General features: G+C 40.4%; 1 protein-coding gene across 2 annotated transcripts in view; it reads right to left on the bottom strand.

Annotated features, from left to right (window-relative positions):
- ankfy1.S (ankyrin repeat and FYVE domain containing 1 S homeolog) overlaps positions 1-1,624 on the bottom strand; it is a 40,470-nt gene extending 38,846 nt beyond the window's left edge. Inside the window, exon 1 of one of the 2 annotated variants that reach the window (XM_018249694.2) lies at positions 1,485-1,624. In XM_018249694.2, the coding sequence (XP_018105183.1) occupies positions 1,485-1,494 (10 nt within the window). In that variant the 5' untranslated portion in view covers positions 1,495-1,624. The remainder of the gene's footprint in view (positions 1-1,484) is intronic. The other variant, XM_041584127.1, reaches the window with a different exon arrangement.
- Between the last annotated feature and the right edge of the window lie 11,956 nt (positions 1,625-13,580).

Below are 13,580 nucleotides of genomic sequence, written 5' to 3'. Positions count from 1 at the left end.
TTTTTATACTACAAAAATAGACCACACAGGGGCACGCTTACCAAGGGTCGAATATTGAGGGTTAATTAACCCTCGATATTTGACCATTGAAGTAAAATCCTTCGACTTCGAATATCGAAGTCGAAGGATTTACCGCAAATACTTCGATTGTACGATCGAAGGAAAAATCGTTCGATTTGAAGGATTTAATCGAACGATTTTTCCTTCGATCGTACAATCAAAGTATTTGCGGTAAATCCTTCGACTTCGATATTCGAAGTCGAAGGATTTTACTTGTACGATCGAAGGAAAAATCGTTCGATTAAATCCTTCGAATCGAACGATTCAAAGGATTTAAATCCATCGATCGTAGAATTTTCCTTTGATCAAAAAAAAAGCTTAGAAAGCTTAGGAAGGTCCCCATAGGCTAATATTGGTGCTCTGTAGGTTTTAGATAGCAAAGTGGGTAGTCGAAGTTATTTTTAAAGAGACAGTACTTCGCCTATCGAATGGTCAAATAGTTGAACGAGTTTTAGTTTGAATCGTTTGATTTGAAGTCGTAGTAGAAGGTCGAAGTAGCTTATCTAATGTGCCCCACAGTGTTGCAAAATTAAATTGCTGCCTAATAAAAGAAAATGTCATCCTAAGCAACTTCCCATAGCTATTAGTTGCAAATACTCAATGGTTTCAACATTGTCTGTTCCTTGTCTATTGTTTGCCCTGGTATATTTTGAAACAATGTAGCAGAAACCAGTTGATGTAACAGACCTGTGACTGCTGACACATTGTTTCAGACAGGAAACCAGCTGCTTCCAATTATAATAATATTTACAGATACATTTTAACCTACAGTCGAACCCCCATTTTACATCCCCTGAAGTTTCCCCTCATTTGACATTGTTGTTTTGTGGTTCCACCTATATATTATACATAATACATTTCCCTCATTTTACATTTTCCTGGATTTTACACCATTTTTTTCTGGTCCCCTGAGAAACGTAAAATAGGGTTTTACTGTATTATAAATCACTATATATTGGAAAGTTTACATTACATGTTCTTTTCCCAGTGAAGGCATGAGGGAATAGTAGTAGTAGTGTATGGCTTTTTATGAGGGATGAATAATGAATGGACTGAGTTACACCCACGAGTCAAAGAGGCAGAGCCCCAACATGAAAGCTGTCAATGGACAATAATGAATTTATCGGAAGACGTCTAAAGACCAAACAACCAGCAATATCTATCGTCCCTCGCTAAAAGTAAAGCCCAGGTTTATATTATATACACAACGCCTATTCACACACAGTTGTGTGAGGTTATCCCCAGCAGCAGCAGCAGCACAGCAGGGCTGTATATCAGCTCTCACACCTTCCCTGGACCCCGGACACACAGCGATGTCCATTGCCGCAGGTTAACATCACATCCCCACCCTCCCAGGTAATTGGAACCCTGACTCCCTCCCCTAAACATAGCCAAGAGATATCCTAAAGGGCCCACAACTCTACCTTCCGCCATGATGGATCCGCCCGGCTGATATCGCGAGAGGAGAGGGGCAGAGAACTGTGATGTAGGGGAAGGAAACTGGTAGGCTGAATAAAGGATTCCACGACAGCGGGAGTAAATATTGAATTTCACTTATAGAAAACTGGGAATGTCCTGCTCTCGGGCACCCCCAGGCGGGGAGAGAGAAGAAGCGACAGGCAGTAAGTTTGTGGCTGTAGTGTCAGATACACTGGACGAGCCTTATGAAAGGGCAGTCACTTTACTGCAGGGCTAACAATGTTACAACTCGCCTGTCTACATCAGTAGTAGCTTATGACTAAGTGTCTTTGATACGAAACGCGTCAGGCATGAGTAATTTATACCAATAAAGTTTTCTATTTTTGTTTTTTAACTATACATTCGTTGATCTTTTGAGTGCCCTGCTCCAACATTTTGCTTCTTTGTCTACATCAGTGCTAGTGATGTGCTGGCCGACCCCATACCCGCGGGTTTACGCGGGTTCGGTCGACCTCGCTCTGCTCCTCGCGGGTGGGTGCGGGTTGAGCTCTTCTCCTGCTCTCCCCGCCACCTTCATATGCCGGCATCCGACTTCCGGGTTCCGGTTTTATAGTCTCACATCTGCTCACCCATTCGTCATTGTGACGTCATCGGCAAGTCTTTAAAAGGACCCCGGATGTGTGGGTGCGGGCAGGTTAGGGTCAGGTGTGGGTCAGGAAAACCCTGACCCGCACATCACTAATCAGTGCCTCCCCACAAATCGGCACAGATATGGGCAACTATTAGGCAACAGTTAGGGTTACCACCTGGCCGGTAATTTTACTGGCCTAGCCGGTAAAAATGATAGTTGATCCCAATGTTATTAATAGGGAAAAAAGATAAATATATAGGAAGGCCGGTATTTTTTTCCAGAAAAGGTGGCAACCCTAGAAACAATGATGTTGCCCATAGCAACCAATAAGATCGTTACTCTTGTTTTCTCAGTTACAGGTAACTGTTCAAATCAAATCTAAGTGTAGATGTTATGAGAAAAATCACCAGTCATGTTTATCTCTTGTGTTAGTTAACGCCTAATTCAGTTTAGGAAAACATAGCAGAAAAATAAGGCAGCACCAAAATCTCTGCAAAGCATATAAATAGTTAGGCTGGTCTATACAACAACAGGCTATCCCCAAAACCAGTCATTTACAAATTGACCGCAGGATCCTTGTGAAAGCCAGTCACTTTGCAGGGCTAAGCAATGGTAGAACACGTGTCAACATCAGTGTCTCCCTACAAATCAGCACAGATACTTGCTGCTCAGAGTTTTTTAATAGGCCCTGAAATTTTAATTAAACACAAACCCAATATAAAACATCAGTCAATGGTAGCTTACAGCAACCCCTCTGGTATTACTTTCTGGGCCTGAACTGCATCAAATGTATGCCTCGACCCCAAGGAGGAAGGATCAACAGTCTAACTCTATACCATGATCCTCTTGCTGGGCAAAGCATTCTGTGAGGCTAATTCTTCATCTTCTGTGAACATGTGGTAAGGCAGGGGTGTCCAAAAGGAAGATCAGGATCTACCAGTAGACCTTTAGCTAGTGATCAGTAGATCTCAAGACACTGTCAAGCAGCTTGTATAAATCACCTGCTAACATATCCTCCTTAGACCATCAGGAAGAATTAAGTGGGCATAAGGGTTTCAGTGCTTTATAATCCATACACCAAACAGGAAGAAACAGATTTTTGGGATATTTATTAATTAACATTGTTGAGAAATATAACCAGTGATGTTGCCCCCAGCAACCAATCATATCTTTGCTTTTGTTTTCTAACTAAATGGTCATAACCATTTCTTTTGAATCTGAGCTGCATGCTAAGGATCAATTGCAAACTAACTGAACAGTTATGTCCCATGTGGCTCTCCTTAAAGTCACTGACTAACTAAGAGTTAGAGAGCTGAAAAGCAGGAAGTTCTGTTCTGTTCGATGTCTGGTCATCCAGCTGTGTTTCTTTTCTGAGGAATATTTCCATTATATTTAGACTAAGCATGTTCCCTCCTTAATTAAGACAGAAAAGCTTTAAATTTAGAAATGCCCCAGCTAGAGTCTTCTGCATCTTCCCTTTCCCTTACTTCCTGAGATAAAAGAGATTATGAACCAAGAGTGGAGCAAGGGCCCCAAGAACACTCCTGTAGAAGCAAGATTGGCATAATTGTACCCATTTGCTTTGGAATTTTTTTAGATGTGGGAAATCTCCCAACTGTGGATGCCCCTATGGCTCACTTGTAAAAAAAAAAAACTGCACTTCCAATTGATGATATATCTGAGTTGAAACATCCAATGGACAGACGTATGGAGACCGAGCTAAAAAGCCATTTATGTCAACTGGAGCAGCTTGTAAATCCACAGTCTCCATTATTTTCAGTTTCAAAAAATATTTCCATTTGGGCAGATCATATTTAACAGGCAGTTTCAGAAGACTCCCCTAAGGAGAGTATTTTTGATCTGAAGGCAGCAGAATTCTGTCTTGAGGAGCTGTTCATATCTCTAAGATTTCAGCTGTAAGCTGCCATATGGCAAATGTTTGTTTAGGATTAATCTTGATGATATTATTTCAAAATCAAAAGTACATTTTTACTGCAGACCAAAAGTTTTTGTCATCCCAAGATGCAACCGGAAAGGGGAACATCAAGACATAGACAGAGAAGAGGCAAGATATTATAGTCTTGGGAAAGAATTCAAAGCATCTTGGCATTGTGGTCAATAGTTCTTTTTTCAAACCTCTAAGACCAAGGATTCTCTATCCCCTAAGGGCCAGCTCAAGGCTCAATGAGATGAGGCTGGCCCAACCACCTCCAATGGGTGCAAGTCTTCTAGAGTTCCATCAGGTTTTGGCCAAAGAAATAGATGACAAGTGGTTGCTCACTATCATTTCAGGAGGGTACTGTATAGAGTATTATTTTTCTATCTTCCTGATGATAGTCTTCTTTAGCATGTCTCCTTAGTTAGAAGTACTCTGATGTGCTTTGGTTAGATAATAAACAAGGCCAAAATTCTCAGATGATGAATTATTTGCGAACTTATCAATACCAGGATAGGGATTGCCATCCTTGCCACAGCAAGATCTTGTTGATAGTGGTGAGGACCAAGGAGTTGATTTCTGTTCCAGCTCTTTCAGCCAGTGAGTATGTGGCTTCCTGACGTCCACCTTGGGACTTGTGAAGTGTGCGAGATGGAAGATGAGGCCCATTCAGAGGTGGTTTCTCTTTCACTGGAATCATTATCGGCAGGATTGGTCACAGATGTAGGGATAAAGAACCATCTTTTCTGGTGGCAGAAACCCAGCCACCTTAACAAGGGGTATCCTTTAGCAGAACTTGAGTGGGTGGAGGTCTTCACAGATGCATCAGGTCAAGGCTGGGGAGCTCATGTGAAGGACATATCAGTCCAAGGTCGGTGGAATTCGGATCTCTCGCATCTCCTATCCAATGTGCTAGAATTGAGTTCTTCTGTGTACAGCAGTAAAGATAAGATCAGACAAAGTTTCCACAGTATCTTATGTCAGAAAACAGGGGGGAACAAACAGTGTCATATTGCTGGAAGAAGTATGATCAACCATGTGCAGGGCCCAGAGGTATCTTCTGGATATTACAACCATTCACATTGCAGAAGTCTGCAATTATCAAGCTAATGTTCTGAGCAGAACCTTGATGGAGAGGGGAGAATGGGAACTAAGACAATGGATAACCTGAATATGGGGTCTTCCCAACATAGACCTGATCAAATTTTCTCCAGAATTACATCTAGTCAAGTAGTGGGGACAGATATCTTTTCCCAGAGCTGGAACAACCTTTGGGTTTACATTTTCCATTTGTTTCCTTAAAGGGACACTGTCATGAGAAAACATGTTTTTTTCAAAACGCATCAGTTAATAGTGCTGCTTCAGCAGAATTCTGCACTGAAATCCATTTTTCAAAAGAGCAAACAGATTTTGTTATATTCAATTGACTTGTGCTCTGATAAACTTCAGTCACTCATTACTGCTGTACTGCAAGTTGGAGTGATATCACCACCCCCCCCCCCCCAGCAGCCTAACAACAGAACAATGGGAAAGTAATGAGATAGCAGCTCCCTAACACAAGATAACAGCTCTCTGGAAGATCTAAGAACACCACTCAATAGTAAAAGCCAAATCCCACTGAGACTGATTCAGTTACATTAATTAGGAGAAATAACAGCCTGCCAGAAAGTAGTTCCATCCTTAAGTGCAGGCACAAGTCACATGACTGGGGCAGCTGGGAAACTGACAATATGTCTAGCCCCATGTCCGATTTCAAAACTGAATATAAAAAAATCTGTTTGCTCTTTTGAGAAATGGATTTCAGTGCAGAATTCTGCTGGAGCAGCACTATTATCTGATGCGTTTTGTAAAAAACATGTTTTCCCATGACAGTATTCCTTTAAATCTTCAAAGTCTTGAAGAAAACATTGGTCACGCAGACGGAGGTCATAGCCGTAATTCCAAACTGACCCAGATGTCCTTGGTATCCTTTGCTCAAGCACTTAGTGATCCAGAAACCTCTGAGGCTACCTTTGATGGGAGATCTAATAGCTCAGGGTCCTTATCTTCACCCAAATCTTGCAAGTCTCAATCTTGCAGCTTGGAGGTTGAGAAGTCCAGATTGAAGCTACAGGGCTGTTTTAATACTCTTGTCAAAACAAGAAAGCCCAGAACTGCTACCACTTACCATAAGTAAGTGGTATCTGTTCTCCTCTTGTGCGAAGGAGAGAGATCTTAACCCATTATTACCTTCTACACCTATTATCTTGGACTTTCTACAATAATTTTTGAGTACGGTTTGAGCCTAAGTTCGCTAAAGGTCCAGGAGGATAGTGCAATTACAGTCTTTTTCGGTGGAGCAACCTTATATTATTTCAATGAGGATAATTTAGTCTTGAAACCAGTCCCTTCCTTCTTACCTAAAGTTGTCTCAAGTTTTCATCTTAATGAACCTAGTTTTACCAGCTTTTCCAGCCAACTCGAAAAGGTATATGTGCAGAGATGCCTAAAAGTTTATATAAAAAGAACTAAGTCTTTTAGGAAATCTCAAAGACTCTTAGGTAGGCTTCATCTAATTCGACTTTGAGTAGTTGGATTGTGAAGATCATCAGTCGAGCTTACAAAAAACAGGACAGAACGTCACCTAAAGTGGTGCGGGCACATTCAACCAGAAGTATCATAGCCTCATGGGCAGCAGAGGCAGGGGTGTCAGCGGAGTCCATCTGTAAAGCAGCTACCTAGGCTTCGTCTAACACGTTTATTAAGCACTATGAGTTACATATATGTTCTGCAGCTGATGCTCAGCTTGGGCAATCAGTTTGGGCATATGTTTCTCAGTAATTAATCTTGCATATCCATTCCCCCCTTGTATTGCTTTGGTATTTATCCATGTGTTTTGAATATGCTGCCTGGGGATGACCAGGAAAGGAGAAAATGGTTTCATGTGGTGATTTGTAGATTTGCTTATTTTTCAGCTTTAAACTAAAACGGGAGAGTCTGCTGCGGGGAGTTATCTATGCTTATTAGGGGGTGTGAATGTTTTTTCTTCTGCTCATAGCTGACAGGGAGTGAACCCGTGTGTTTTGAATATTCTGCTGTGAAGATGACAAGAAAGGAAAATGACAGTAAGCATGAAACAATTTTCTCCTTTCCAGCCAGCTAAAACTACTAATCTTACTGTATAATTTAACCAACAATTTACAGGAACTAATGTATCTGTGGTTCGATCAAGCACATTAGCCCACATAAGGATGGCTGTAACAAAAATTAGGGGGCACTTCATCCAGGATAAAAAATGTGGCTAAGTGTTTCATTACCTGTAGTAAGGAACTGTACCTAATTTATCAAAATTCTAATAGATGTACAGGGTTTTTTGTCCATGCGTCTGAAACTTAATATATGCTGCAGCAAATTATGCTGGTCCTTCAAAACATAATAATCATTCTACTCTTTTAACACTCAGTTAAATCAAATGTGAAAAACTGGCTGTGCAAAATAATTGTGTAAGTTTGAATGCATGTAACTGCTCAATACTGATTACTGGCAACACCAAAGTGGTTGGATTAGCTTGTTAAGACTTGAACTTCATAGGCAGGCGTGTCCAATCATGAGAAAAGGTATTTAAGGTGGCCAATTGCAAGTTGTGCAAGATGTTTGACTCTCCTCTGAAAAGTGACAGTTTGTGATCCTCAAAGCAACTCTTAAAAGATCTGAAAACAAAGATTGTTCAGTATCATGGTTTAGGGGGAGGCTACAAAAAGCTATCTCAGAGGTATAAAACGGTCAGTTTCAACTGTAAGGAATGTAATCAGGAAATGGAAGGCCACAGATACACTTGCTGTAAAACCCAGGTCTGGCAGGCCAAGAAAAATACAGGAGCAGACAACTCAAAGATCACCTCCAAAGACCTGCAATAACATCTTACTGCAGGTGGTGTATCTGTACAAAGTTCTACAATTCAGCGCAATTTGCACAAAGAACATCTGTATGGCAGAGTGATGAGAAAGATGCCCTTTCTGCACTTATACCATAAACAGAGTTGTTTGTTTTATGCAAAAGCTCATTTAGACAAGCCACAGTAATTTTGGAACAAAGTGCTTTGGACTGATGAGACAAAACTTGAGTTATTTGGTCATAACAAAAAGCACTTTGAATGGCGGAAGAAGAACACCGAATTCCAAGAAAAACACCTGCCACCTACTGTCAGATTTGGTGCAGGTTCCATCATGCTGTGGGGCTGTGTGGCTAGTTCAGGGACTGGGGCCCTTGTTAAATTCGAGGGTCGGATGAATTCAACCCAATATCAACAAATTCTTCAGGATAATGTTCAAGCATCAGTCACAAAGTTGAATTTACGCAGCGGTTGGATATTCCAACAAGACAATGACCCTAAACACACTTCGAAATCTACAAAGGCATTTATGCAGAGGGAGAAGTACAATATTCTGGAATGGCTGTGACAGTCCCCCGACTTGAAATCTATGTGATGAATTGAAGCAGGCTCTCCATGCAGAATACCGCCATCCAGAATCCAGACACTCATCAAAGGCTATAGGAGGTGTCTAGAGGCTGTTACATTTGCAAAAGGAGGCTTAACTAAGTATTGATGTAATATCTCTGTTGGGTGGCCAAAATTTGCACCTGTCTAATTTTGTTATGATGCATATTGCATATTTTGTATTAATCAAATAAACTTTATGTCACTGCTGAAATACTACTGTTTCTATAAGGCATGTTATATATTAAAAGGAAGTTGCTACTTTGGGGTTTTGTTTATCATTGGCTGAGCTATCAAAGAATTAAGAGGGGTTCCCAAACTTGGTCCTCTGCACTCAACCCATTATCATTTTATTAAGGATGAAACATTTTGTGCCTTAAGCTACTCAAAAATGCCTTACCCTTTAAACAAAACAGGGATATATATATATATATATATATATATATATATATATATATATATATATATATATATATATATTGTAATATATTTAAGCTGGCCAGCTATGCCAAAGTCATCCCTGGTGTGGCCAGTTCCAACAATCCACTTGCATCTGATTCATTAAGAATTATATTGCTTAATTATACATTTTATAAGCAAGTAAGTTGCAGGTAAAACTTTTTTTATAAAATGTATAATGAAGCAATTGAATTCTTAATGAATCAGATAAAATTGAGCATAGGACTGGCCAGATACGGGATGACTTTGACGTAGTTGGCCAGCTGAAATATATTGTAATATATGGACAAACAATCCCTGTTTTGTTTAAAGGGTAAGGCATATTTAGTAGCTTAAGGCACAAAATGTTTCATTTTGTATTTATCAGATGTGAGTGCACCTAAATGCTAATTGGTTTCATTTTATTTTGAAGAAGCATTTTATTGCAGCCATGTTTCACTGTGTTTTTTAAACACAACATGTTACTTTTTGCAATTGACAATAAAATAGATAGATGCATGTTGAACCTTGAATAAAACTTTAAAAAAAAGTTTATAAACCAAGTATATGCGTTTGAATTGCTCGACATGCATTTTTGACATTGTCTTTCTAGCCAAATACATCTACAGATTTTACAGCAATGTAGTGCAGTGTATCTGGATGGTGCATGGAAGTTAAACGCTAAAAATGGTTTTACGTCTAATAATGCATCTGCAGGTGTTTTGCTATATCCTCTCCTTTTCAATCTCTTATAAACTATAGTTCCTTCAGTTAATGAAAAAGAAAGCACAAATGCCATTTATTTGGTTGTAAAATCCTGGTAATCAATAAAAAATTTCCAATTTAATGTATTTATCTGTAGACAATTTTAACCATGGTACATTCTTTTTAGGGCCTGTTTTCAAATTATTTCCAGACAACAAAACAGACAAGACACATCTTTTATGAGGTAATTGGTAGGCAGCTGGTTGCTAGGAAGCCTCCCACCCAGCAAGACGCCAAGCACATATCATTCTCTCTGTGAGCAAAGCTGACTGAAAACAATTGTGTCTGGCTACTAACCAACTGTTGGGCACCAAATTTGTCCTGCTTGTTATAACAAACCATTCAGGACATGGTAATTTCAAAGCGGATTGCACATAAAGAAAAACGAGAAAAGAGAAACAAAGGCAAAATGACTAAACAAAAGCAAAGAATAGTTTGTATTACTGATTATCGTACAGAGCTAAGTATCATCACCTTTCTCTGAGAAGCAGAGATGGACTAATAGCAGAGTGTATAGTTTATTCCTTAACATGTGCTCTGTAAAATGTCTACCTTGCCAAATGTGACTTTTTTATTTTTAATAAACATTTTTAGGGTGCAATTTAAAAAATTAGGTTCTTTATGTGTTTAGTATTTAGAGAACACGACATCACACGTTATACCTTTCAATACAATTAAATGATAATTATTAATAATAATTACTTATTTAAAGTGGTCAAAGTCCTCTAAGGGCTCTTACTGACGAGCGTCCAATGGGGCTGTACTCACACAGGCGCTCTCAACCCACTATATACCCATGTGTTTTGCAGGTGCCTGGCCCACTGCAGTATTTGCCAAAAAAATGTTTACGCGTTTTACTTTGTTACTGCCTACTACAACAGTCTCTGGGACTGGGGATAATCTATATATGAATGGCGCTGAGGAAAGACTGTTCCCATAAGCTTCAATCATCTGTGGATTTGAATCACATGCAAAGACTGAGGCTCATATACAATTGCCATCAGTTGGTCCAGGTACTGTAGCTGCATTAACTGTTTTTTCTATGGCACTTGCAGTCACCCATGTACAGGATATAATCTATCTGCAAATATTAGAAAAAAGCACAGTTTTTGGAAAATCCTTTCTCTTGCAAATGTAGATTGGACAGATCCAATATCACATAATTTGCTGTTGTGGTCTTATGGGAAATGCTTAAGAAAGCACCAACTTCATCGCAGAGGGCTAAATGTTGCTATTTATGTTAGTGGTACAATCAAATAATTTTTCTGTGAATAATCCTTCTCAGAAAGATCATTCTCTGTATGAGTATGACCACCTTAAGTCAATGCACAAGAGAAGGAATTTTTAGAATTGATATTTGGAAGGCAGCTCACACGTAATACTAGAAGCAGGGTAATACTGGATCCAGACATCACAGACCAACTCAAACAAAATGCACAGTATCTTCTACCAGAGTCCTAGACTATTTGATCATGGGAAAATCGTCAGTTACCAAAGAATAATAGGGCATCACAGAGCCCAAATTTTAATAGATGTAAACGTGTCAGACAGCTTTCCTAGAATGCTACAGTGGATTACAAATCTTTATGGACATACGTATTCTTAAATAACATACATGAAAGAAGAATTTCTTACCAGTTACAGAGTAACAAAAATACTGTGTAGAATACAATACTTTACATTCTTATGCAGAAAGATAAGCAGGGATCAAATGCCATTAGTGGCACTATAGTTCTATAACGTGGGATAGTTGCCACCAAGAAATAGTTAATTTATAGATGATATAGCACCAGCACTTTCTCCACCAGTGTACTTCATCTGGCGAAGAAACATCTGAAACATCCCTGTCCCTGGACATGAACCTCACAGGCTTCCTGTTGTAGCAGGATGGCATAAAACCTATGTCCAGTTGTCCTCATCTTCAGACTAGCAGCAACCCAGACCCACCCCCCACCTGAAACCCTCAGTGCTGGCCCCAACCTCCCTCCGGCTCAGATTGTGCCTGAAAAAAAGGACAAAGTATGCAGGGGATGGAGGGGGATTGCAGTGGGATGGGTTGTCTGGGGTTCACCAGGGCTGCCACCTCAGGGGCCTGCACAGCCCCCCTAGTTTAATTCTGCCCCATCCAAGAATGGCGTTGGTGGTTATAATTCTCCACTAGGGGTCCTCAGACGATTACCCCTGTGCTAGGTGAAGCTTTTCCAGTCACCACCTCAGTTCTGCTAAGGCAGGGTTGTTAAACTGGCGGCCCACGCCCCCCCCTTCTGTGGCCCCCACATGAATGTCGACCTGCTGTGATTCCTTACCTTGTGTGGCCCCTGCATTGTTTACACCTCAAATTCAGACAGTAAATTCCTGCATTGTTCACACCTGTAATCCCCCTGCACTGTTCAAACCCCTAAAGCCCTGTACTGTTTACACCTCAGACTGAAAGTTCCCACATTGTTCCCCTGTTCTCATATAAACTGCTGGAGGGACACTAGCATTGTGTCACTGTATGTAGCACAGTATGAACTGTCCATCTTAGAGTCTTGATAGATGTCCGTTTCCTGCTCTATTCTGCCTTGCCTATGCTCCCCGTGTGTTTCATACTCTGCCTTCCCTATGCTCCACATGTGTGCCATATTTTGGCTATGCGCTGCCTACCCTATGCTCCCTGTGTGTATGCCATACTCTGTCTGCCCTATGCTCCCTATGTGTCCTGTACTCTGCCTGTGGCATGTAAGCCTGGTAGGGTTTGTTCTGGGTGTTTCTTAGCATTAAACTAGGGAGCCCCTAAGGTGTTTAATCATGTGCTGGAGGGTGCAGTGTTATCCACAGAGGAGGAGGCTTATGGATTTAAAGGTATGTTTATGGTATATTTAAGGGTATGACAAATTTTTTACATGAGTGATAACCCTGCAGCAAGCACCAACCATTTGTTATTTTTTTTTTGGTGTGTTACCACCATTAATGTGGACATAGTCTTGAAAGTTCTTGAGATAACATCAGTGTGGTTTAAAGGGGAGTGGTCATCACTGGCTTCCATTAATGTCCCTTCACCACATAGGCCAGAACAATTCTGGCCCTTGGTCAGCACTGTGCTAAGGGATGTTGAGTGTAATCCTCAGCAGCAGACAACAAAGGTGGTACTGGGTGAAGCAAAAAAAAAAAAAAAAAAAAGAGTTCAGAGCCAATACCATCAATCCCAACACCTGTATACAGAAACAAATGTTTCAGAGTCTCACTACGTGAGGCGTTTGGTACTCTCTGGTGGTAAAATCACTTTCAGAGAACTGGTGGGGAACACTAGTTATAGAACTGCATGATCTGGCTAGAACGCAGACATGTCATCTTTCAACTGGTTGTCCCTCTGAATTGCTCCAGTGTCAATACTGTGCTCCTTAGATGGTCAGGCATGGGTTCCTCACAGGAAATCCAATTTTTTTTACTAGAATGTCTTCTAGATGGGAGTAATGGAAATTGCCTGTAGACAAAGGACTGCCGCCATGGTTTCCATGATCTTGGTGAGGACATATAGGACTGATGTTAGGCTGAATGGGCTTCCTTCATTCAGTTAGCCCTAGGGTTGCTGACTCTTGGTTGAGCCAAATGCCTGGTAAGCAAAAATGCAAATGGTATACAATATCTCCAAACTGAATAGAAATTAGGAAAGTGCTCAGAGAAGCACTCTATGTTTAGATCAATCCATTTCTTGGGTGTAGATCCCCTTTACCATATTCTGCTTGTGTAACTATTGCGACAATATTTATTCTGACAGAAGCCAGCTTAAACTCATTTTAAAAAATGACTTACAATAATTTCAAATTATATTTGAATCATTACTAAGAAGCATGTAGCCCATCATTGGCACT

Source organism: Xenopus laevis, chromosome 2S (genome assembly GCF_017654675.1).
Source record: "Xenopus laevis strain J_2021 chromosome 2S, Xenopus_laevis_v10.1, whole genome shotgun sequence".
Lineage (NCBI taxonomy): Eukaryota > Metazoa > Chordata > Amphibia > Anura > Pipidae > Xenopus > Xenopus laevis.
This window is presented reverse-complemented; position numbering and strand designations above follow the sequence as displayed.